The 27094-nt window shown below is 40.6% G+C and overlaps 1 protein-coding gene across 3 annotated transcripts; it reads left to right on the top strand.

The window, feature by feature from the left end:
* The first annotated feature begins 1415 nt into the window (after positions 1 to 1415).
* LOC128734730 (serine/threonine-protein phosphatase 6 regulatory subunit 3) lies at positions 1416 to 26912 on the top strand. Of its 3 annotated transcripts, XM_053829057.1 has the most exons (14): positions 1416 to 1879; positions 1959 to 2270; positions 12571 to 12915; positions 13927 to 14006; positions 14078 to 14522; positions 14583 to 14730; positions 21693 to 21837; positions 21901 to 22042; positions 22101 to 22219; positions 22287 to 22452; positions 22513 to 22815; positions 22880 to 23583; positions 23641 to 24021; positions 24534 to 26912. In XM_053829057.1, the coding sequence occupies exons 3-14, from the start codon at positions 12859 to 12861 to the stop codon at positions 24880 to 24882; spliced, it is 3039 nt and encodes a 1012-aa protein (XP_053685032.1). In that variant the 5' UTR covers positions 1416 to 1879; positions 1959 to 2270; positions 12571 to 12858; the 3' UTR covers positions 24883 to 26912. The 3 variants fall into 3 exon arrangements, with proteins under 3 accessions (XP_053685032.1, XP_053685031.1, XP_053685033.1); XM_053829056.1 differs by having other exon boundaries at positions 1416 to 2270; XM_053829058.1 differs by lacking the exons at positions 1416 to 1879; positions 1959 to 2270 and adding an exon at positions 12355 to 12483.
* Positions 26913 to 27094: the final 182 nt, after the last annotated feature.

The raw sequence follows: 27094 nt of genomic DNA, 5'->3' as shown, positions 1-27094 counted from the left end.
CGATTCGGGCAGAAATTTCGCCTCGGTTTTCATGCTGGACTTCTGTTCGATTTCTGCCAGAGGTTTCGAATAAAAACCGGGTTTTATTCACCCATTTGACATCCACTCGTGGTTTGTTTACTATTTGTCAGGCGAACGCGACATGCATAAATTGGAGTTAAACGTTTAACGTGTCGCCCTCCAAACTACTCGGAATGGCAGTTTTTGTGCTTTTCTGACTTGCCGTTAAGGCCCCCATACACGTTCCCATATGTTGGGTTGGAAATGAACAAAATGTTGGAGGGTCATTCCGACCGAGCGCCGAGCCGAACATTTTCTTCTGCCAGTTTGGTTCGTGGCACTCACACACAAGCGAGCGTGTTGGATGAACATGAATTCACCAACATTTTCGGCCAACATGTACGTACGTGTATGGGGGCCCTTAAGGTATTAAGCAATATTCAGTTTCAACATGTTAACCCATGTTCCAAGTCCATGTAAACAAACCACTAATAGACGTCAAAGAAGTGAGGTTATGCTTGCCCGTGCAAAACCTTATAATTTGATTGTTAACCTGTTTATTGCATGCCGATTCTAGGTAAGGAAATTACAAAATTATATCTGCAAACTTCAGTTTTTGTTCGTATAGCCACACTAAACAAATCAAACAATCTGTATCTATAACTAATCACAAAAATGTTTGCTTTGTTTAGTGTGATACATTTATAACCAGACCTTTTTTTTCAGAAAATTGTTTCCAGTACCGGTGTTCTTTTGTGCGCCATTTATGTGCTTTAAGTGTGTGTGCTTATAATAATGTAAATAAAAAGCTAGAAAAATAAATATAAATTTGGTTTAACGTAATTTGTATGATGACATTCTATCTTTAATAATGAAAAATAATATAAAAAAGGAAAATCAGCCGAACCGGTTCCTGCACCGGTTCTGTTCGATATGGCTGGCAGAAATCGAACAGAACTCGGACAGAAAAATCAAAACAAAACCGTTAGGCGAAATTTCTGCCCGAAACGGTTGTTGCATTTCTGCTAGTTTTCACGGGTGACGGCGGCCAGAAATCCGGCAGAATGTCTGGCAGAAAAGGTTTTTCGCTGCCAGATTTTTGTTCGATTTCTGCCGGGCGCGCCTAAGCGGGGGATATTGCATTTCTGCTAGTTTTCACGGATGACGGCGGTCAGAAAAACGGCAGAATGTCTGGCAGAAATGTTTTTCGCTGCCAGATTTTTGTTCGATTTCTGCCGGACGCGCCTAAGCGGGTTAACGCTGAAAAGTACCGGGCGTCAATTGTGAATAACGCCCTAGCTGTCATTAAACACCCTTCGGGCGAAAAAGGCGAAATGAACAACAGTGCGGCAGTGTGCGTGAAATAAGTCAGCAGCCATCATAAAAGCGAAACCGACAGTACCGATTAGAGAGAAAAGAAGACCAATCATACCAGTGGAGGAAAATAAGCCATCAGAAAGACGAATAAGTGAGTACAGTGTGGAAAAAATTCAATCTTGCTGAAGAATCTACACGACTGCAGGAAAAATCCGTCGTAGTGTATCGTTTCCCTCGGTCGGGGTTAGTTTTTCCAACCACGAGCTTCAGTTTTCCTTTGTGGATCTTTATTTTCTATTGCCATAAATCGCAAAAACAAAAAAAAGTCGAATCGATATTGCGGTGTGCGTGTGCGAGGAGGAAAAGCAAAAAGGGTTTCATAGCATTGTAGAGCAGCAGAAGGTGAAAAGTTTTTTCCTGTCTTAGCCGAATCAAAAATTGAAAAAAAATGTATGGAAGTTCAAGTTTGTGGTAACAGTTTTGCTGTTTTTCATTGATAAACATAACGCAAGTGCAGGCGACAATTACGACAAAGGAATAATCTGTGATTGCCAGATCTCGGGTGGGTTTTCCTATTTTCACCTTGTAACACATCTATCCGGAAGAGGAAAATTTACTGCAAGCCTTTCTCCGCTTTGTAGCTGTGCTGAATGCTTATAAGTGAAATCGGAGAAACGCGAGTATTTTGTGCTTTAAGTTGAATCAATTGCCTTTAAAATTGCAATTTAGAAGTGTTAGAAAATTGAAGACCTCATAAGAATTTCCAGAAGCGAAATCAAAACGGACGGCGATAGTAATAGAGGAAACCCAGCCGAATGAACGATTGCGAAGAGCACACCAAATTGAAACTGCTGCGGAGAAAGCCAGATATTCTCATCAGCCTAAAGGAACAGCCGATTTTGTTAGTGGAATGTTAGGTTTTCCTTTTTAGTGCTATCTGTGATCCTTTCAAGGTAGGTTTGATATAGGTTAAAATGACTGGTTTATTCTGTACATTAGGCTAATTAAAATTAGCTGACAGATTACAGAAAAAATGTTCCACATACACATTTCACTCGTGCAAAAAACGTCAAGGTTCTTTTTAAATTCTACTTTGTCTTCAACGATTGATTTATTCTTAATGGTCTCCAAAATATTTTTATGCACATGTTCAATCTTTTATCTTAAAAATCTTTTTTCAGCATTTGGATGTTTCGTAAGTGTTGTAAACTTCTTCATGTGAGATATTTTTAATGATACAGTAGGGTTTCGAATTTGGCAATCCTCGATTTTGGCAATAAAAGTATCCGTTTTTGGCAACACAAAATATTTCCCTTACAAAAATATGCTTGCATATCAGTCAGTTTCTGCATACAACATACATGTTTTAAATGACGCAAAAATGATGCCCTCAGTGTGTTCATGAACAAAAGTTTGCTGATATAGAATGTTTCGAACAATAATATTTTTATTAGTCCTTACCGCTTGTTGTGAAAAACTTACCACCGGATGGATGGCTCTTGGCGGACTTTTCAAGCATAAAATGATTGCAATCGTTGATTAATAATATCTACTCAATTTCTAACATATTTACACCCAGTTTTTTTTGATATCAAAAAAGGGTCTCGATTTTGGCACGGTTGCAATCTTGGCAACATAGGCGCCACGCTTGAACACCGCGTGTAATGACCCACGCATAATTAAGTTGACTTATCTAGGATTGGGCAAAATTCCCGAAAGTATCGATAATTGAATATCAATATCAAATACGCCCCTTTATCGATACTGTCGATATATCGTTCGTGAAGCATCGATATTAGATTTATCGATACTATTTAAGGGGGCATTCTTGGATTAGCAAATGCTACACAAAAAAAGGCATTCATAAAAATTAGTCAATAAAAATCATGTTGAGCAAAGAGAGTGCCTCCAAAACACGCACGCAACACATCACTTGCTCCAGTGCAGCTCTATTTCGGACACGTCGCTTTGTACGGAAAACTGCACCACCTATTACAGCTGTTCGCGTCCGACTGAATCGTATGCTGCCCCAGAATCCACAAAAATACGATGGGTTGTCCTCCCGACACATCTGGATGGCATGCCGAAGATTAAAAATTTGATCCGTAGTGGCACGGGCCTCTATAAAGCCCACCTGGTACTACCCTACGAACTCTCCTGCCGCCGGTGATAGACGACGCAACAAAATCTGTTGGTGGCTTTGACCAGCGTTATGCTGCGGTAATTACAGCAATCTATCCGATCGCCATTTCTTTAAAAGGGGCAAACCACACCCTCAATCCACTCGACCGGCAACCCTCTCCCAAACCCCTGAAACCATCTAGTGATGTGTCATTGCTGACGGTTCTTGGCCATTCCTGCAGAGTTCCGCCGGGAGTTGCTCCTTTCCGGTTCTAGCTCTGCTCGATCTCTGTCTCACCTCTGCCACTTTCACCGCTATTTTGGCGCGTAAAAAGCTGGAAAGTCTTTGTTAATGCTGTCAACTCCCAATACTACTCTTTGTGCTCTCTGGTCAGTTCTGAATTGCTGAAAATCGCATATCGTATGCACTTACTATTTAAAAAGCGTTAAGGGGGGACCCTACTCTGGAAAGTCGGAAAAATCGAATTTTATTTTTTTGCATTTTCGAGACGCTTATACCTTAAGAAATGTCATGCCAAAAGGATTTTTTAATATCTGATCTCGTTGAAAACTTACGGTAAATATTGTGGAGTCACCTCAAGGGAAATTCATTGCTGTAACAAACTTTGAACACGTTTTCCCCGAAACCATGTTTCTTTAGCTGGCGGTACGTGTATCTCAGAATCTAGTGGACCGATTTCGCTGAAATTTTTTTTCAGTGTGTAAAATGTGTAAAAATGAATTATCTAAATTGTAACGTAGCCATTTTTTGATATCTTCATTTTTCAATTTTTTATGAGCTTTTAATTGGCGATTTTTGATGAAAAAACACTTTTTTTTTGGAAAAATTGCCGCCATTTTGGTAATTTTTCGAATTTTCAAAAACCGCTACGTAACAATTTAGGTATTGACCTAAAGCTTCAAAATCATCCTTGAAATCCGTTCTACGATACTCCGTTGGTTTCCGGCACGTACCGCCAGCAAGGAACTATTTTCTAGAGGGCATTCACGCGCTCACCTGCCACCAGCATAATAATCACTATTCTGGTATCCAAGAAATTCAAAATATATCTTCAAATATACCTTAACCAATAACCAAAATACCCCAACACTCAACTATAATTCTAGCATCTGAAAAAATTTTACGAAAATCTTTTATTTTTCGGTCTTCCAGAGTAGGGTCCCCCCTTAAACATGTAAGTGACATTGTTGAAGGTTTTGCATAAGAGTCAATCACTCAAAAAAATCGACACGTCGCATCCACGTGAAAAATCATGTAAACTTCTGTACAGCAACTTACGTGAACTTCATGTACCAGTTAATGGGAAAATTGATAAAATTTACCGGGATCGCACGTAAACTGGTTAGTATGAGTGCGAGTTACCAACAATTCACGTGAATGTTACATGAAAAGTGTGATGGATGAGAATTACCTATGTTTTCACGTAAACTTGACGTGCTGATTTTTTGAGTGATTCCAATAAAGTAAATTTGAGAATTAAACTTAGTAGCTACCGAAAAGAAAACAGCGCGAGAAAAAATCCTTAAAATATTGCTTTCTTGAGCATTTCCTGACCTAGTTTTAGCCTATATTTTTTCAGCTGCTTTTCAGACGGGGGGGCTTTCATACAAATGAAATACAAATTTCTTCATTACTCTGGAACTTATCTAGCAAATTGAACCGAATTTGGCATTTGGGGGATTTAGAAGAATTTTTTCTATGGTGTACTCATCCCTCTTTTAACAGGGGGGGGGGCTCCTATACAAATAAAACACAAATTTCCTCATAACTCGAGAACTAACTAAGCAAATGGGACCAAATTTGGCATGCGAGGGTTTTGGAGGCATGAATTTATTTTATGATGGTTTGAGACCCCCCACCCCTGTGCTACATTCATACAAATAAAACAGACATTTTTGCGTACGTGCCTGATTTTCTGCTACATAACAAGCGGTAAGCTGTGAAAGTGAACTAGTAAAACCTTCTCGGAGCAAAGACAGTGAATCGACGCCGCTAACTTACGTGCCTGTTGCCATTCATGTCAAAAGAGAAGAACATTCGAGTGACACGTCATGTTTGCGATGAACTTGCTTTGGCTTTAATGTTATTTACAACCAATGGCCCTTTTAAAGGCCACAAGCGAGTTAAAGTAAGATTATTGAAACATGTCAAGCTATTCCTAATCATATTCAATACAATAATCTGTGGGCTGGTCATTCATTTCTATTTCAACCTTTCTGATGCACACAAGTGATTTTTAAAAGAAATCTCTATGTCTCAATGGTTGCAGGCGGTGTACTTATGAACCCCCATCCACGTATTTAGAGCCACCATTGCATTCAATGAAGAATTAAATCTGAATATTTCGCTCTTCTCTTTTAAACATTCACTTAAACAATGGCACTCACAGATTCTTATAAACATACATATGCCAGAAATGCAGTTACATTAGTCTTTGATCTAATGATCTGATATAGTCCTACGTCACGCTTTTGTACAACCCTTAGGGCTATATACTTTTCAGTTTTTTATACATAAATGACCTCCCGGAAATGGAAAATTCATCTTTTTGCTGATGATTTTCAGTTATATTTTGATTGTATGGATCTCTCGGAAATGAACAGTGGTCACGTTTAATCCTGAATGTGGGTATATAGTAGAACCTTCCCGTTTGGTATCGTCGATTTGGTAACGGGAACTCAAGCATAAAAATTATTGTGTTCTAAATTAAATGGCACAAACCCGATTCGACTCTACGGACTTCTTTACACAAATTTATTGGGTTTTTAAGTTTTGTTTAGTCAAAGCCTTGCTCGGTATTGTCCAATGAGTGCAAAAAAATGTTAAAAATGGGGGAAAATGATCGAAATGAGGCACTCCCGATGACAAACAGGAAAGGGGTCAGGGTGTCGATTTCCTGGAAAATCAGGGAATATCGGGGAATTCATTTTTGGATCAGGGAAATCAGGGAATATCAGGGAATTTCGAAATTCAATCAGGGAAATTTTGTTTACCCGGCAATATTGTTGATCAACTTTGGAATCAAATCAATTTTCGTGTAAAATATACGCAGATTGATCGGTTGAATTAAAACTTGTTACATGTCTAGTGGCGATTTGATTATCTTTCAGTTTGCCGTAAATTTTTTATTTGTTTTGCACCGTACAATTGTCAGACTTCACTCGCTGTAGTGCTCAAAATCGGCAATGGCAGGACTCACGCACTTCACGGTGCAGACATCAAGAGCACAAAGCGGGATACAGACTATTATTTACACGCGCCTACAGCGTTTTCACCAATTGCAGAATTTTACACTCAGAAGCCCCAAGCATTGATCATCTTCCTTCAGTGTTGTCCATGATTCATGTCCGTTAAGGGTGACCGGGAGCATTAACGTTCTGTAAAATTTGCGTTTATGCGAGTTGGCAACCTTCGGGACTGGTTCAGCTGGTTACGTAATACGCAGAAAGCTTACATGTTTCTCTGTTCTGACGTGATGCGCAGTGAGCACGCGACTCTTGGCCTGGTTCTTCTTATCTGACATTTTCTGGCATTCGACATCAAACAAGCTGTTACACTCACCCTTATTCTGCGAGGCGAGTGGCGTAACTAATTTGGAGTCATCGCGAATGAGGTGACAATTGTCACCTAGGTGACTCGCTTTGTCACCTAGGTGACACGGTTTGTCACTTAGGTGACACGGGGTTGTCACCTAGGTGACAGCACTCAATTCGAGTCGCCGTGGCGAGTCACGGCGAGTGACAATTGTCGTATTGAGTCACGTGACTCGCTGAATAAGTGTCTTCCCCACGTCGTGCCTATCACTTCCCTCGTAGTTGTTGGCGCCATGGCGGATCCTCCACAGCCTACTTACGTCTTATTCCCTTTCGTCCTGCTGTTCTGCGATTCGTTGATCAAGCTTTCTGGTGTACTCCACTGCAACGTCATATGCCGCAAACCGCTAGATGTTGAAATGCAACATCCTCTCAGTGCGGGCCTTCGCCGATTTCGATAACCTTGCGTGAATCTTACGACGAGATCAAAGTCGCTAAGAAAAGACTATATTGTGACTTCCAAAAAGTATTGACCGTTAAACAGGATCGATCTGGGAGCTAGAGTCTTAAATTTTCAAGTCGTGCGCACCCCATAAATCCTTTCGAACCTGTCATAGAATTCGTCCCTAGCAAAGCAAAGCAAAGTCTTGAGCATTAACGGTCACTAGACACTATCCTTCTTTATCGACAGACTTCGCAGCCGGCTGTTAGAGTACAGCAAAACTACGGGGTCAGTGCAACGATCCTACTGATTCTATCTAACAAAAACCGGCTAGCCGAGATTCGAACACAACTGGCTTGTTAGATCAGTATCGTACCTCGAAGCTAACTGGGCGGTTCAATTCGTCCCTAGTATCATCGAATTTATGATTTGTGGATGACTATACGTTGATTAAGCTGTAGTTGAAGAATTTGCCTTAATTCTCAACACCCATATACGGTCATCGGACCGAACGGCTGGCCATCGAACTACCTTCGAGTCAATGTTGCTCTCAAGCCTCGATAGTTGCAATCCGAAATCATGACACACAGCTTTAGTCTTAACTTCGCATACTGTCCACCATTGAGGGTTAAAATATTTGCCATTTGGACATTTTCTAACAATATGTCTAGCTGAAGTTTTGCCGTACCTCGAAGCCAGCAAAACGCACATTTTTGTACCAAAAATCTTTGGGGAATCATGTCCTTAACCCCATACTTTTTGCAGCAAAGATAACAAGCTGAAACTTCCAGGAAAGTTTTGTTTTAGTTTAACTGAAAACCCGCAGACATGTGTCCACCTTCCAGCGGCAAAGTTACTAGTTTGAGCTGACTGAAAATTAGCAAGATTTGTTATGTTTACACGGCTGTAATTTTGTTGTATGTAACATCTAAGCTTTGTGCAAATTGTGCAAAAACAGGTCGATTAGATTATTTCTCAATCTTTGTTTCTTTGGAGTTAAGTTGATACCTCAAACATAACTGTCCCTAGACTCGATAGAAGAGGGCGTTTCCGAAACGCTGGTAAGAAATAGGTTAAGAATCTTTGATATGTGTTCTTAAAACATGAAGAAATCTAGCTTTAGTTTTCAGCAGCTTGCATAAGTCATGCTAAAGGGTTAAAAACTTAAGCCAGAAATCGCCCAAATGCCGGCTTTATGCCTGGTCGATCTGTTTGCACAAATCTTCTCGATTTTACGTCTACATGCATTACCCACATGGAGCAGAAGGCTCAAGTTGATGCAATCTATACCGACTTGAAAGCGGCGTTCGATCGGATAGATCATAGCATATTGTTAAAGAAAATCTCGCGGCTTGGTGCATCACAGAAGTTTACTGCATGGCTGAGTTCGTACTTGCGCGAAAGAGTTCTCCGTGTAAAGCTTAATAAATGTTGTTCTACTGAGTTTACTAATAATTCTGGTGTCCCACAAGGCAGTAACATGGGGCCTCTATTATTCGCACTATTTTTCAACGATGTTACATTACTGTTGGGTGCTGGCGTAAAACTTGTATACGCCGATGATTTGAAGCTTTATATGCCGATACGATCCATCGAAGACTGTCGCCGATTACAAGAGCTCCTGGAGGTATTCGTAAGCTGGTGCCGTAGTAACTGGTTACTTATTAGTATAGCCAAGTGTCATGTTATTACCTTTCACCGCACTGTGAATCCAATAGTGTTCCAGTATCAGATCGACAACCAGGAACTAGCAAGAGTAGATCACGTTAGCGACCTGGGTGTTTTGTTAGATGCGAAGCTCTCTTTCAATTCACACCGCACGAACGTCATCGCTAAGGCAACACGTCAGCTTGGCTTCATCTCGAAAATTGCTCGGGATTTCAACGATCCTCATTGCTTAAAGGCCTTATATTGCTCACTGGTGCGACCGCTACTTGAATATGCAAGTTTAGTATGGTGTCCTCAACAACTTGTTTGGAACTTGCGAATAGAACGTGTACAAAAACGGTTCCTCCGATTCGCACTACGTGATCTACCTTGGCGTGATCCGGCGAACTTGCCCCCGTATCCCGACCGCTGCCGCCTTCTTGGCATCGACACTCTTGAACGCCGCCGAAAGATTGAGCAAGCAATGTTTGTAGCAAAAGTGATAAATAGCGAAATCGATAGCCCGAGAATTCTATCGCAGCTCAACTTTCGTGCCGCGCAACGTACCCTCCGTTCTAGTGGTTTGCTTCAGCCCCGCTTTCACCGCACGACGTTTGGATTCAACGAACCGTTAACCTCCTGCATGCGTACCTTTCGTACAGTAGAAGACCTGTTTGACTTTGGTGTGCCGTCTAACAAATTTCGACAAAAGCTTTTATTGTGTAGACTATAATATTTTTGTGTCACTTTTCGAAATTTTTCATTAAGACAATTAGTCAGATGAATGTTATATAAATAAATAAATAAATAGGGGTAATAGGGGCATAATGAGCATACGGGGCAAAATGGGCCACCGTTCGTTTGGGCATATTGGACAATCAATTTCGCTAATTTGATTAATGAACTTGTTGATAATGTTCTTAATAAGCATCTCAACAAAAACTGCATCCAAATTCGCTGACATGTCTGAGATATTGAGAAAAAACTCGACCCGACTCAGGATTGTAAAAATACTATAAGAATTGCAACCCTCAAAATAAGCTCTATAGCTATTTGTTGCGTGCTCTGGACTTCTCCACTCCATATATGGTTACTATTACCATATATGAACAATCGCTATGTATAATTGAGATATTTTTTTGTTTTATCGCGTTATTATAATTATTTTTGATTAGCATAGCTGTAAGGGGCATAATGAGCACACCTGGCAATGTATTTGTACATAACCAATAAACGCTGGAAAGTAATAGAAACATTCAAATGACACAGTCAAGTATAATGCTGCGTGATTGCACGCAACAATCAGCCCGAAAATAGCGGTTACAGAGCAAAAGTGGTGTCTTTCATCTACCTGCTACTTAAACCACCATGTTGCCTATGTTGTTCAACTGAAAAAAATCGGGAAATAAAAACAATCATAAAACAACCGCTAAATGAAATGAAAATAGTCACCATTTCTCTTTTCTTTGTATTGATATAATCTTTTATGTTATTTTCTATTAAAAACTGGCTAAAATGGTAACTTCAACTGAAGTGCCCATATTGCCCCGTATAGTGGCCCATTGTGCCCCGTATGGTTTTTGAACGAAGCAAAAAGTATCATTTTTTAAACATTCCAATTTGATGGCTGTTTATAGTTAATCAATATTCTAACATTGTTAATTTATCAAAGACATATCAAATCGTAAGTTTATGGCAATTACCAGAATTTTGATTACGCGCTACATGTTTTATGACGCGTTTTGCTTAGGTGGCCCATATTGCCCCTACCACCCCTAAATAAATAAATAAGCTTGATATTCGAGTTTTGAGGGTCAGGGAAAAATATTTGAAGCATCAGGGAAAATCAGGGAAAGTCAGGGAATTTTATTTTTGGATTTGAGTCGACACCCTGGGTTAGTACCACGCGATTTTCCGGAAAATTTTACATAAGATCACCTATATTTTATCAGCCTGCAGGCTGTATCTTAATTGCGTCTGTTGTTTGCTCGTTTCTGCCCATAGTGCATTGGCAGAGAGATCTCAAAGTCAGTTCGTGGAGTCCGTGCAGGGCTCGAACGCCTCCGTCTACGGGAATAGGCGTGTCGGCTATGCTTGGGGCTCTACCTATGTTTCAGTGGGCTACATTGCCTGTGTGACGTGTTTGACATCTCCCTGAAACTCTGTTGATGACATCACAAAAGGTTCCGGCGCAAAGCTTTAGACGCTATTTAGTGACCAGCTGGATAACCCGATAAAAAAGAAAAAGCATTTGTACACTGCTATTTTCCTTCTGGAAGACAGAAGGAAAATGCTCCTGTTACTTTCTTAACTTCCGTGTTTATCATAGGATCGCAGTCATCTCTACTCTGTTGCAGCCACGATTTTGTCAAACTGAAGCTACCATGGGTACCCTAAATCAATGAAAGCGATGATTTGTGAATTGTGTACAATGGGGTCAGCGTTCGAGTTTTGAAAACCTTGAATTTGAATTACCTAGAAGTCTATTAAGAAGTATATTACTGATTCAACTTTTATCAATGATTTTTTATATACCCTAGATTTATTGGTTCAAGTGAACAAATTGTTAGATTAATTTTCAATGCATTATAGAATGTATTAAAAAACAGTCATGTGGTAGACCTGCGGAGTTTTTTTTTCTTGCATCCAAAAACATTTCATTCAATATATTTTCCGTTTGTAACAATTGGTTAATCTCTATTAAAATGTTCTTCAAATTGTTTTCATTCAACCAACTGCTTTGCTTTTTCACACCTGAAAAAGCTCAATCGTAGGTGGAAGATTGTAACCATCAGCGAAACACCGCATTTTTCTTTTCCGCCCTAAAAGTTTGCCTTTTTTCACGCACAATTTAACAGCAAGCAAACGCTAAAACGTCGTATTTTCGATATTCACTTGCCAGCAGGCTAGACGAAATGAGGACCGCTCTGCGCTGAATGATTGATAAACGTGACGTCATCAAGGGGAGAGTGAGCGTGTACGGCTACTATCTACCTCGCGGTTGCACTGCTGCCAGTGGAAGCAGTCGCAGAGCGGTCTCTCATCGACGAACCTGTCACTGTGTGCTGTGTGCTATACACATTACAACATACATCTACTAATCGCCTAATCCATTCATATGGCTGTCTACGTCAGTAGTATTTCTGTAGATTCATTTTTGACTTCTGATTCGATTTTTCTAATGTTTTAAAAATAAGCCCAGAAAGAATTGCTTTCCTTTCGTTGGACTTTCGTCCTGTCTCCGTGCCTACCGATGAATGTTTAGTGTCACTAGTCACACTTTATCTTTTGATCTACTCAGGCTGTTAATTTTGCTGTCTTCTCTGTTTGTGGCGCAAGGCAAGGTTCGAGAGCTCGGTCTTGCTCTGTTTAGAAACCGAAAACCGTTTCACTATGTGGTGGTGCGCTGAGTATAGCTTTTGCAGATATCTGTTTTGACCACGAGTACTGATTCGTTTTATTTTTTCTGTTTCCTTTCTCACTTTCAGTGCTGTGTTATCACCGTCAACGTGTTATATTGAAGAAAAAAAAATTAAAATTTAAACTAGTTATATCATCGTCAAAGTGTATGGGATAGTTTGCGGAGAATAATTGTGGATAAATAGGCGTTTGCGGCCGAGAGACCATCAATTAGTTAGTAAAATTGACTTAGAACCGCATTCATCAGTCTGTGACCGCCGGAAGACATACGGAAGAGAGGACATACTGACCGGTCGATCAATTTAACCAGTTGCTCTCACAACAGTGCTCCAGCCCTAGCACGAGTCACTGACATCATGTTTTGGGACAGTGCAAACTCGTTGTCCAACATAGACAACCTACTTACTAGGGAGGTGAGTAATCATATTGTCAATCGCACGGGGTCGTTCGTCTGCGTGTTGTTGGTTGTTTTTAGAATGCGGTATTCCATTCTGTAGCTAGTGTTCGCCGATTAGATAGCTCCTACTTAATTTTAAATACAGACAGATAAAATGTAAATACTCCTTTAAAGAAAATGTTACTCGATTACGGTAGCTGGATATGCTAATAACTTTTTTCTATCATTTAGACGGGGAAGTTTCTTAGTTAAATGATAGACTGCTGCTCTGACGGCATAAAATACGCGTTTAGCAAGAAAGTGATAAGATAGCAAAAATACATCCTATAATAATTGAAAAAGCGCATAGCGATAAAAACCTAGCGCACCTTTACATTTCCTTTGAAATGTTCGTCTATACTTTCGACAACAATTCTAGAAGATTCAACCAGCCAGTTATTAGTACGGAACAAAAGAACCTAGAAGCATGATGTACTCAACGAACTGAAACCGGCAATCACGATGTGCATGAAGGCAGTTGTTGTGGTTGTGGTTCGGTAGTGTACGATGGTCATGGTTCGATCGGTTTCTACCACCGATACTATTGTCGTCTGTTGCCCGCCCGTCTGTTTTCTACCAACAGCCGCAGTTAGCCTCGGGCAACTATCGCAATATCGTGCCAGAGCGTTTAACTATGCAATAAAGTGCATCCCAGAGCAAGCTGCGGTGTGTGCAATCGCAGCCAACGAACACATGAACTACTATTATGACTGGCTGGCTGATTTTAAAATGCGTGATATCTCCTGACGGGCGGGTATATCTTCGCGAGAGAAGGAGCACACCTTTTTGGCACGATGCCGCACTGCTGGATGCAGGAGATTCTTAGCAAAAAAGCTCGTATTTCACAGCTCATTGATGGTGTACATGGGCTGGGAAGTTTTACGATACGTGTATAAAATGAGGCAGAAAACCGCTAATTTAAAGCGAATCTAATTGATGTTTCAAAAGTTTACAGCGATGAATCAATTTCTCATTTGTTTTCCTCTAGGGACTTACACTGAAAGATGTACTCGAATACGAAGATGTATTACAGGAATGTAAATCACAGAACACAAAACTACTTCAATAGTAAGTTTTTCCTGTATTATTTTTTCCTTCTGGCTATTAAATTTTGCATCGTTTTTTATGTTTTTTGCTAGCTTAAACCGTACGGAAGTGTTCGACGAACTGATAGACCTGATTATCCAAGAACCACCAGCCGACCTCGAGGACAATATTCGCTTCATGCATTCCAATATGGCATGCGAGATACTTACCAGTGATGTGCCGTCCTTCAAAACTCACCTGGTCGAGAATCAGAACTTCCTGAACAAGCTGTACAGTTTCCTGCACCGTGAACCGCCGCTCAATCCGCTGCTGACGTCGTTCTTCTGTAAAACGTTCGGGATGCTCATATCAAAACCTAACGAACAAGATTATTTCTCTTATAAGTCAGTGTGCCTACAAGTATTAGAATTTATTAAGTCTAGAAAAGGTTTCCTCAACACGATGCTGAAGCATTTTGGCAACCAGGTCATCACCGATCTATTACTGTGTTACATCACCGATATCGAAGACGCCGAGCTCAAATCGGAACTGCTAGAGGTTAACAACCGTTACTACGTAAAGTTAGGGTCATAAAATCAAGCGTTGTTTCCATTTTAGTGGCTTAACGAGCAAAACTTAATTGCTGAAATCATAAACTTGCTAAAGTTACCAGGCGAAACGCAGAAGCACTACAATGTCGCACAATTTTTAATCGAATTAATCAAGATAGGAAGATGCAAACGACAAAACGAGAGACAAGACAAGGGTAAGTAGAAATTATTTCTTTCTATTTTTCCACGCCGCAGGTAATCGGCTGTTTCTTCCTTTATATTAATGGTTGTTTTTCTAGTCACGGTAACTATGACGGCTAGATCATAAATATCTCTTTTATCATACAGTTGACTTATCAAATCAAAATTTCAAATTTGTAATTGTACCTAACTAGTTCGAAAACGATACATTTAGTTATCTTTCTTCTTTTTCTACTTTTCTTCTGTCCAACAAAAATTTGAATGCTCAAAAATGATACCACAACAAAACACTACATTTATCAAAAAATGCAAAAAAAATAATTGTTTATCACAAAAAAAAAACAAAATTAACAATAATATCCAAAGGAAACTGCAAACTCCACTCCACCTTCAAGCGGATTGACAATTTCAAGTCCAAGATTCTGCCCGCTGAACTGAAGAAGAGCAACTTCTTCAAGTTCAACCTCAGCGAAACCATTCCGACGTTTCTTGGCAAGATATCTTCCCACTTTCAAGGTAAATGACCAAACAGTGATCGCTACGTACCGGCTGCTTTCTTAGCTCTCGTCATTCCCAATCAATCGGTTTGGTTTTCTTTGCACTATATATAATAGCTCTCAGTTTTTCCTCTTTTCTTTCTGTTTCTGTCTACTATGGATCTATGCATCTGATATTGTCCACAACAAACATCGATAAGCTCATTTGATTGCATCCAGTTCAGTAGCTCGCGACAAACGATTGCGTGATTTATCATTCAATCGGAACAATAATAGAATTTGATTTTCAGAATACAGAGATTAGGTTTGGTATTTAAATCGTTGTTCTGATTCTATTCATTGAAATGTTTGCAATAAAATTTTACAGGGTATATTATAGCAAAAATAAGAAACACTTCTACCGTTATCCTGCATGTATCACCCATAGAAAATGCCCTTTTCCAAAATAAGCCCTGTATCAAGAATTTTTCAACGTTACATATAATGTATTTTTTTTTTCATTGTGTGTGATGCCAGGAGTAGGGCAGTAATATTTTCTACTGTACAACAACTATGTCCATCGCATTGGTTAACTGAAATTCCATGCTGTAACAATTTTGTATAATCCGTAAATACTGTTCCCGGTTCGCTTGCACATAGCTTTTTGAAATCTTAAATTAAATTCACAGTTCTAATTGTCATACAAAAAAATTAGGGGGCCAGCAGATCTATCATGGTAGTCCCACACAATCAGCAGAACGGACACAGCATGCAAAACTATAGTCGTGAACTCATCAGAAGTAGTTGCCGAATTGGCGAAAATTAGTTTAAATCGGCTCCAAAGAAAATCTAGTGTGCGTTTAGCACAAAATGTAGGTACTTAAATTCTAGGTGGTAATATGCATTGCTTAAGTCTAATTTGGCGAAAAGTTGGTCCGATAAAACTTCACGCTCGCCTTTTCCAACAAAAGAAATCCAAATAAATCTCTCGAACGTCGCATTTTTAACACCAGCCCGAAATTTGGGACGAAGAAGTATTAGGTCTACTGGCCTCGAGGTGCGACACTGGCTCAACATACATACCAGATTGCCTATACTGGCAGTAGTATCAGAGCGAAAATCGATCAATCAATTTACTCAGCCAATTTGATTTTGGTGATTGTTAGTGCTAATGTCTAACGCACATCTCGTGCATGATGTGCTCTTTTCACTTCGCTTTGATTTTGCTCTTTTGGTTCTACATATCTGCCAAGCAGAATTCGATAACGTGGTTTATAGAGCATTTGTAGAGCAAGTAATTGTCTACGATATTTCTGAAGAAATTAATGTTTTATCTTTTATATTTACGGCGCAATAGGACTGCAGTGCCGTTGGCAACAGAAAGAGCTCTCTGTTAGCTACCAACAGGTTAGCTGCCTTAACAGAGACTGTAAATTGCGTCGACAGACATTACAGAGACTGTAGATTACAGAGGCGCCGAGACACTCAAAATCCGTTAAATTTTGAAACAAAATGGAAAGTACCATCATAAATAAAGGTAACTCTCCGCTTTCGTTCAAAATTTATCGGTTTTTGAGTGTCTCGGCGCCTCTGTAATCTATAGCCTCTGTAGTACCAGTGCATCCAACTTTCGAAGCGCAATAACGAAGACTGCGTAACGTTTGCAGCGCTAGTAAACAAGCGATATGGGGAACTCGAGTTGAACCATATCACCGATATTGCCGATCAATTCAAATCCCTTATTTTCATCTGTGGGCTGCGTTCATATAAAAAAGCTGACGCATGGACCAGACTATTTGCCAAACTGAAATCTGAAGCAAAAGGCAAATGCAAGTTGGAGACAATTATCAACGATTATCAACGTTTGCAGAATCTGAAACATGACACAACCCTGGTAGAACAGAAATCATCGACAACCGCATCAGTCTGTGATATCAAGCACGGAAACAGCAGGTATCGAATCCATCTGTTCCACAGTCGAAGGATAGAGTCGAAGCAAGCAATCAAGCATTCCGAAGACACCATGCTAGCAGTGCGGTAGCATGCATTACGTACGTGAATGTCCTTTTGCGAACCACACTTGTAAATCTAGCAAGAAAGTTGGGCACAAGGTAGGTTATTGCAACTGCAACTCTGTGAAGCTCATCAATGGAGGAAACAAAAACAAATAAGAAGTCCACTGTGAACGGCAGGTGAGCAGCGACCGCAGGAAGTTTCTGACTGTCATCATCGACGGAGTGAAAATTCGGCTGCAGTTCGACACAGTATCCGACATAACCGTCATTGACGGACCTGGAAGAACCTCGGATCATCGGAGCTGCAACCAACCTCCAATCAAGCAAAAACGGAGTCCGACAAACCGTTGCATTTCATCGGAGAACTGACCTGTTCCTTCACTCTCAGGCGGTTGATGCTCATCGAACGATTGGAATAGCTGGGAATTATCACATCTGTCGATTTTTTTCGATTGGCCTCTCCCATCGTTACTGTGAAGAAACCAAACGGTAAAGTACATATCGTTGCCAACTATTCTACTGGACTGAACAGTTGTTAAAAATCAACACCCATCGAAGACTACCGCTTGGAACAAGTATAAAGTCTACCCCTGAAGCTTTCAAATAGCTGATGAACGGCATGATAGCTGGCCTCGATGGCGTAGAATCATTCCTGGATGACATGGTATACAGCATAACCGCGATATCAAGTAGAAAAAGAAAACCTTCTAGCGCTAGTGTTTGGAGCCACGAACTTTCACCGGATGATCCCGGGTCGGAATAAACCGAAACCGGACCGATAAACAACCCTTGATGAAAATCTTTGTTTCAAATCCAGACAACCAAACCTTGAATAGAATTGTGGTTCGAACCCAGTTAAGAACAGACATCGAAGTTCCACTGAATGAAGCTGTCAGTTCGTTACCGGTCACTTTCAACATGGTCCAAAAAGCTACGCTCATATGTCCAGTCCTAAAGTCCAGTCCACTGATCTTTCCGCAGCTTTCGACAAATTGAACCACCAAATCGCTATTGCTAAACTGGATAAACTTGGCATAGGTGGTCCGTTGCTGCGTTGGTTCCGTTCATACTTATCCGATCGCCACTTAAAGGTGAACATTGAGGGCAGTCTCTCTGGATCGTTCACTGCTCATTCTGGAATACCACAAGGCAGCCATCTTGGTCCTTTAATATTCCTTATCTACTTCAATGACGTCAACTACCTGCTTTAAGGTCCGCGACTCTTGTTTGCTGACGACCTCAAGTTATACTCAAAAGTCGAAAATCTATCCAACGCCTCTGTCCTTCAGGAGGAACTATCGACCTTTGACAAATGGTGTGTCGACAACCGAATGCTGCCTAACTCCAACAAGTGTGAAGTCATCACATTTTCCAGAAAGCTGAGCCCGTTCGCTTTTAACTACAAGCTGTCAAATACGCCATTACGTCGTGAAAACTGCATCAAGGATCTGGGGATACTGCTCGACTCTAAACTTACATTCAAACAGCACATCGCGTACATCGTGTACAAAGCATGCAGAAACCTTGGCTTCATTATGCGCATCGGCAAGAACTTCAACGATGTTTACTGCTTGAAAGCTCTTTATTGTGCATTAGTCCGCTCCAACCTTGAATACTGTGCTCCAGTTTGGAGCCCATACTATCAAAATGGAGTTAGCCAAATCGAGTCAGTGCAGCGGAGATTCATTCGTTTTGCTCTTCGGAGACTTCCGTGGAATAACCCTTTCCAGCTGCCAAGTTACGAACAACGCTGTAGGCTCATCGACCTAGACCCCCTTCATGTTCGTCGCGATGTAAATAGAGCAACAATTGTCTCCGATTTATTGACCTCACGGATGGATTGCCCGTATATATTGCAAAACCTTGATATTCACGTCCGGAGTCGTACATTGCACAATAGCCACTTTTTACACGTGCCGAATCGACGGACTAACTACAGCAGCTTCAGCACGATTACCGGTCTCCAACGCAACTTTAACCGCTTTTACTCCAGCTTCGAATTTGACGTCAGCCGTAACGTGCTGAAAAATCGCTTTTTTTCAATAGCGCGTAGTTTTTAGGTTAAATTATCATTTGGGCCACAAGGCCTGTTGATGTACAAATAAATAAACAAATAAAGCAAGTGATAACCAGCAAGGATGGCCTTCCTCAGCAAGCAGCATCGAAGATGATTCCGTACGATAATTCTATCCTTACCATGAAGCCCTGCTGTCGTTAAAGGGTCTCTAATGTCGGATTCCAACCAATTTTCGCCATCGTATTCTGAAACAACTCCATCGAGCTCATCCCGGAATCGAAAGTATCGTTTTCTGGCCGAAAATTGACATCATCGAAAATTTTGCCAAGAAGTGCAACAACTGTGCCACTGAAGGCCATTCGAAAACACCACCGAAGGTTTCACTGCAGTGATAGCCGTAAGCACCCAAACCGTGGGAGCGAATCCATCTAGATTTCACCGGACCGTTTTTCGACCAATATTTCCTGGTCGTTATCGATGCGCAGTTAAAATGGCCTGAAGTCCAAATCGTTAAATCTCTAACTGCAACAGCAGTCATTGAATTTCTGGATAAACTGTCTTTTCAATTTGGAAAATTCGCAGTTCACCTCGGACCATTTTGCCGCATGTAATCCCGAATAGCACCCCATCAGCCACAGTCCAACGGTCAAGCCGAAAGATTCATTGAAACACTGAAACTGTCGCTGTTGACGGGGAAAGATAACCAAAACACTACAAGTATTCCTTCAAACGTACCGTTCAACAGCAAGCCGTACACTCCAAGGAAAATCTCCAGTAGGATTGATGCTAGGTCGAACGGTGCGGACAATCCTCAGTCTAATTCAACCATCGCAACGTCAGCCGACTATCGTGAATAAGCAGCAGAATGAGCAATTTAAAAGGAAACACGTAACAGTTCCCGGAACGTTTTAAGCTGGAGAAAAGGTCTACTCCAAAGTATACACTGCCAAGAAGTGGATCTGGTCCACAGGAGAAGTTATTGAAAGTTTTGGCTACGTTAACTACAACGTATTGCTGTAAGTTCAGCATGGAAGGCGCAAGCTGATACGGTCGCATGCAAACCAGCTCAAACACCGTGACGCAGATGGCAATCTGTTGTAGTCGACAAGTCAGCTGAGCATTCTAGTGAACATGTTCGGACTTCATCCTGTACCAGCAGAAACCGTACCTGAGACAACAGTTCACCATCTGTTCTTCCGGACGTTCTAGAAGGTCCAGTTGAGGTAACTGTCGAAGCCCCAATAATTCCAGAGACCCTGGATTTATCACCTGGCCATGAAAATGAACCAGCTGAACCAAATAAACTAGAAGGAGAAGAAGCAGAAGATCCAGAACAACCAGTCACTCTAGCGCTTCCTACGCCGGAATCCAGTTCAGAAGTCCAAGGCCGCCAGCAACGCTTCAACAGGATGCCCTCAAGGTTCGAGCCATATCTAGTGTTCTGGAAGGGTGAGGTGGTGGCATCCATCGACGTAGCCGCTCCTGCGGTGCAAAAGTAAACATATGTGACTTTTTTTCATTCTTGTTTCTCCCTCCAAACCATCAAGTTCATTATTAAATAAAGATCCTCCGTCTAGTTCTTTTCATTTATTCGCAAGTGTTCCAGATGTAACAGTTAGATAGAAAGTGGAAGGTAATCACGGATCCTCATGGTAGTGATCATCTGCCAACCGTTATATCCATTGCTGAAGACACATTCCAGCGTTACGGGGCACAATCAGCACCCATTGGTACCGTGTGAATCGCCTCCTGTTTCATCAATTTTTTGGCAAATACCTTGTAAAATAGTTGTTTAAGGAGTACTTCATTTTCCACTGGAATACCGGGGATTTGATGAAGCAGGAACCGATCTGCATAGTAGGGATAATGTCCCGTTACGCTGGAATGTGTCTAATGTGAATTCTGTCAATCTTGGAAAACGTCGAATCACGCGAAGAGCTTCCTTTAGAGTTTTGTCGATAGAAACAGCGATGAGCACTCTTTGGAATACAACCAGACGCAGGTCAAATTTTTCATTACGGTGTTTATACAGTTGATGAACGCCAGATTTGACCACCTTGTAACAGCAATGGTTGTAATATCTTGATACAAATTAGATAAATAAAATAACGTCGTTAACGAATAATAAAAAACAAAAATGGTTCCGATTGAATGATATGCCGTTTCTGATAAGTTATTTTCATTTGATTTGTTTTTCGTTATCCGCATTCAAGAAATTTTCAGTCACTAAGTAACGGTTTAAGCGAGACTACCAGTTTGATTTATGTAGTGGTTTGTTATAAAGTAAGATGTTTTTCTACAGCAAAGAGATTTCGGCCTAAGTTTTCTTCTTTGTCGGGCATTCGTTTTTGGTTTGATCGGGTCATTGGAAAATCCATCACACATTGTTGAAGGATAACGCATCAAACTTACTAGTTATTAGATAGCTATTCCTTGTACTACAACTACAACCCACTTTCCGTTCGCAGTAACATCCGATCCCATATTGAATACACTTGAGAACGAAGCTACCACCCAACTGCTGCTGGACATTATACTTAAAGAAAACACCGAGGAAAGCGCTATCGTTGGTGGAATCCGAATAATACTCCGACTGCTGGAGAATACAATCATGTAGGTTTTTTTGTATAATTTACCGAATTATTGTACATCATCGTACTACTACTACGTTTTCAGACAAGAGCCGGTCTCCGATACTGCTCTCCAGATGGTAATCGACGCTGAAAAGGAACACCACGACACCGTTGTGCTGCGCTTAGTGAATGTCATATATCCCAGAACATTTGAGTTAATCCACATTTTAAAAAATCCGCCTCAGGTTTGTTACTGCTAGGTTATTGCAAAACTCTTGCCAAAGTTCAAGTTTTATCTTACAGAAACCCGACGTAGTTTCCACAGTCGGCATACTTTCACCACCTCTAGGAAACGTGAGACTTCAGATTTGTAATTTATTTACAGTATTAATAGAAACAGAAAACAGTGATGTTATCAGGACGTAAGTTGTTGCACCGCGATAAAATACTCTTCCGTTGCTGTAATTTTTTTTATTGTTCATTCAACAGAATATGTGGAACAGATTTTTATAGCACATTGCTCAACCTTTTTAAGCAATATTGTTGGAACAATTTTTTGCACAGTCAAGCCAAGGTTTGCGTCAACTACGCTGTTCAATCGTTTGACCAGAAGGAAGGTGATTCGAAGTTGCTTACCTCGGATTTACAGCGACATGTAAGACAAGAAATTGAATTAAAATAGACCTAGACAAATTAACAAATTCCCTGATCACAGGTTATCTGCGATATCAAGCTCGTCTTCCTGCTGGTGGACCTGTGGCATTACAACGAGGAGATGCAAACGCCGGACATTAAGAGTGGAGAGCAACGCAAGTACCGCCGGCTCGGTTACATGGGTCACCTGATCGAGATGTTCGACGCGCTCGTGTCCAATATGAACGCGTCGGAGGAATTTTGTGCCTTAGTCGAAGCGTCCATTGCCGGTGCGGACGACGACTTCAAAAACCGCTGGCGGCGTATAGTAGACAACGAAAGTGGCGAACTGAGCTCGATTTTGGCGGTGCAGAAACGGTTTTTGGTGAGCGTTGGCACAACGCTAATACGGTGCTTGTGTGAAATTTATTTCGCTTTGTTCTTTGCAGGCTGACAATGATCCATATCAGAAGAAAGACTTTTCGTCCGATGGAGTCGAAAGTAACGAGACCGATACGGAAAAGTTCGAGTTGATCCTCGATTCCGACGTGATCGAGCAGTTGAATAAATTGTTGAACCAGGGCTTTCCAGGTAGTTCCAATGCATTTAGCGCGTCCGGCATGGACGACGGTATGTTCGGAGAGGATGAAAAGGACGACCATAGCGAACGAATCCAGGAGGTTCGGAACTACTATGCAAGCCGTGGCCGGATCCCGGCTCAGAGTTTTGAGTCCGAGAGTGACGACGATGGTGGCGGTGGCAGTCACCGACCGTTTGACGATGATCTCAAAAGTGCGATCGATTTGTTTATCAACAAGAACGCATGGCCTTCAATTGACGCGGAAACAGGTGCAGCGGCGGACAGTGCAGATCCGTGGGGTGCCGACGATGCAGCTGGTAGTATTGTGCAGACTGCTGACGGAATGTCCGATACGTGGGCTAACTTCGGTTCGGATAGGTTCGCTGATTTCGACTCGCATTTTGCGGAGGTACAACCGGCGACCCAGGCAGCGGATAGTGACATCCCATCGAAGGCTATCTTCGATGATAACGAAAACATCGCCTTTGGTAGTTTTACCAATAAGAGCAACGATCCGTTCGGGGCGGATTCTGCTACCTCGCTAATAACGGATGAGGCTGTCAATAGCTCAAAGTATAACAAATGATTCAAATACTAAGCATAAACTGTAAATTTCGTTTCCATTTGTAGCCTCTTAGTCAACGATAACGTCGTAGATCCTGTTAGGGCAGAACTGACCGATGCAACCAATTGCGCTCACAATGAAACCGATGATGCTATGAATAGTAACGTAGCAAACGATGTGCCATTATCTGTACCCGTAGTAGAATCCTTTAGTAGCAGTAGTTGTCAGCAATCGATTCCATTGGTAGCAAACGATGAAACTAACCTAGGTGTTAGCAGGTATACCAACAACATAGTAGCAATTACCGAGATGTTCGATAAATTGGATACTTCTGCGATGGAACCGGTTGATATCGTTACCTCAAATGGGCCGGCTTCCGGCGGTGATAGTCTTGAGTACGAAGATGCATTAGACATGATATTGTCCGATGAGGCTGTGGATTATAGGTAGGTATATCAGTGACACTCAGCAGGTCACATACCTAAGTTAGAACGTTCGTCAGTATGCGTAGATTCTACACAATAATTACAAACTTCTGAACGGACTTTTATGATTTTAACTGTCCATACACCATAATTATTGGCAGAATAAAGACTTCTGAGTTCAAAACAAGCCACACGAAAACTAAAAAATGAATTGTATAACGTTATATATAAAATGTTTAAAAAATAAGCAGAATAGTGCAGGACATTAAATTGTGAAAAAATATCAAAAAATGCATTGTAAGATACTTTAAAAAAGAGCAGAGACCAATCATGGCCGACAATCGAAGAATTTTCGTCAAAAATTGATCAAAATATTTCATACGAAGCAAGAAAAATCGATTCAACACAAACAAGAAATCATTTAAAGTTTTTTTTAACCAGAATACATCACCCAGACTTCATTACTTTTTGTCAAAATCTTTGTAACGTGAAATATTCAAATCGAACTAACCGCGGTATGCTTGTTTCCCTAGCAAACCTTTCAAAACAGAAACGCAGATGATCGAAAGCCCAGCCCAAGCCCTCTGTTTGGAAAGCAATAACGATGCACCGGCTTTGGAGTCGTCTACAGTAGTAACAAAGACTGCTGACCTCGTGGCAGTAGTCGCCGAGACCATCGAACTTAGTAACAGTAGGAGTACCGTTACCGCCAACAGCAGCACAGAAATCCTAGCCCCGTCAATTGATCCATCGAAACTCCCGGCCGAAGTGTTCCAGCAGCAGTTGCAGCAGGGTCAAGCTGAGTCTCCGCAACCTCAACAAACACAGCCACCACCACCACCACAACCACCAACTGTGCCATTAGAAAATGGATCAGTATAAAATAGCAGAATGTTTAATGGATAAACTGGTCGGCCTAGATTGCTGGGCAAAAGAAGAAGAAAAATCTTACACTTACCTACATGACAATGAGACGCTTCAAAAGCAACACTCATTGAGCGAATGAAAACAGGATCAATTTTGCAGCGAACAGTGAACTGATCAGTGAGTCTGGTTGTTATACACTATTTAGGAAAATGCGCTTACTTGCAGAGAGAATGGAATAACCTTATAGGAAGGAGAAATATTTTTATTGCACGTATATTTTCTACCAATACTGTGAGACGTTAGTTCTTACAAATACAAATCATACATTCTCATTGAAGTTTGGCCCAATTTGTTTTCCGTTAAATTTATGGAATCCGTCTGCTATGCATGTGCTGTGGTACAGTTTGTGAGCGCGGTTCGTCGCGCTCAACATGGTGCTGAAGTGTTCAGAACGTTTTTTGTAGAAACTTGTGTCTTTCAGTAGCTTTGGAAGCACGCCAAAATAAATATATTGTACAATTATTTACTAACTTAATGCTCATTCTATCTTTTATAACCTGTTGTATACCCAAATTGTCAATCCGTCTTCAGAAGCGGTAGCGCTGTGTTAGCATTGAGGAAAGACAACTTTTGCCTACGCTTGGTCTGCTTCCTATGCCACTGACAAGACCGATTGTGATTGTATTAGGAAAATGTAACCAAATTATGGCTTGCGAAGCAGTAATGAGTGCGACTGTTCGATGAGGAGCCATCCTCACCCAAGAAAAAATAGCAATTTAGTTACTATTACGAACTTTTAATTTCCCACTTTTGTTACATTCATACTCTGTAATTCAATTTAGATAAACAACTAAACAAAACGTGACTCAATGTATTTTTATGCATAAAATAAGCCAAAAAGCAGGAACAGTTAAGTAAAACAAATAGCGATGGGAAAGCAAGTCGAAAGCAATCAGTGTTGTGCTGTTTCTTTACGTATATGAAAACAATATACATTGCGTTAGTCGCTAGCAGAGCGGCGAATGAATGAGCGCAGTGCAGCTGCTTGAAATAAGAACAATCGAGAGAGGGATAGTGTAAAACAAAAAAATAAAAAATAAAAATAAACAAAGCTTCCGCCAAAACGAAAATGAGAAAATTTACAAGTGAAATGTACGAGTTTATTAGCACTAATTTTCCACTAAAGTAAGCTCTCCAGCATCAACTAAAGAATAACGAGAGGCACGATGTTTGAAGAGCGATGAGATGAGAGACAAAAACTCTAGATATTTGTTTTCGTTTGCCAATGCACACAGCCTTAAGTTAACGTGAAAGCGTTCGTTTGATTCGAATGATCAACCCTGTTTGTAGTAATATGTTTTGTGTTGATGTTCTTTAATATGATAAGTGACCAAGAAAAAAAAAAACATTTTTATATATCATCAGTTCAAACTACTTTTGTTTCTTCTTATGCTATAATTAACGTAAGTTCTCATATTCTTATTCTCTGTTACAGTTAATTAAGGCCCTCTATTTTACTTTTTCTATTCTACGTATGTCGTCCAGTCTGGTGTTTAGTTTTATCCAAAATTGTTGCTCAAAATAAACCATTCTGTTTGTTGCCTGCTCTTCTGTTTCCTTAAGTTCCCTTGCCTTGCAAACAAGAAAAAAAAATAAGAAAGAGAAATAATCGAATGTTTAAACATATCTTGCTCGCTGTGCATAGGATTCAGTTTTTTTTCTATCTATTGTTTAACAATTATACTGTAATTCGAAACAGTTGAAATCACAAGGTAAAATACAGAAGAAGACGAAAAATCAGACAACCGTTTCAGTGATAGCATTAGAACTTAAACAGATATATGACACAAATTCACTCACACAATCGCATACATACAAGAGAAGTAAAAAAATCACATACACACACAATACACATTTCTCGCTAAAAAAAAGAGACATGATAAACAAAAAATGGTGCAATGTTCTGATATATACATATATAAATCAAATGTAAGCTAGTGCCACTTTCTAAAGTACCATGAAAATATGAATAAAGGAATGTGAACGTCCACAAGATGATAGTTTAATTTGGGTTTAACTAAAGCTTAGAGCTCAAAATTTTGCAGCAGCACCGTTTTGCGCTGAAAACCTGTTTTTCGTCAAAGAATTTCCTGACATTCACCCTTATTCTGCGAGTCACGTGACTCAATACGACAATTGTCACTCGCCGTGACTCGCCACGGCGAGT

This window comes from Sabethes cyaneus, chromosome 2, assembly GCF_943734655.1.
Source record: "Sabethes cyaneus chromosome 2, idSabCyanKW18_F2, whole genome shotgun sequence".
In the NCBI taxonomy this organism is placed as follows: Eukaryota; Metazoa; Arthropoda; class Insecta; order Diptera; family Culicidae; genus Sabethes; species Sabethes cyaneus.
This window is presented reverse-complemented; position numbering and strand designations above follow the sequence as displayed.

Bases quoted from the DNA above. Each gene is read 5' to 3' on its own strand.
- LOC128734730 (XM_053829057.1), top strand. From the start codon at position 12,859: ATGTTTTGGGACAGTGCAAACTCGTTGTCCAACATAGACAACCTACTT. The intron at 14,731-21,692 runs GTAAGTAGAAAT...TTCCGTTCGCAG, and splicing joins AAACGAGAGACAAGACAAGG to TAACATCCGATCCCATATTG. The intron at 24,022-24,533 runs GTAGGTATATCA...TTGTTTCCCTAG, and splicing joins GATGAGGCTGTGGATTATAG to CAAACCTTTCAAAACAGAAA.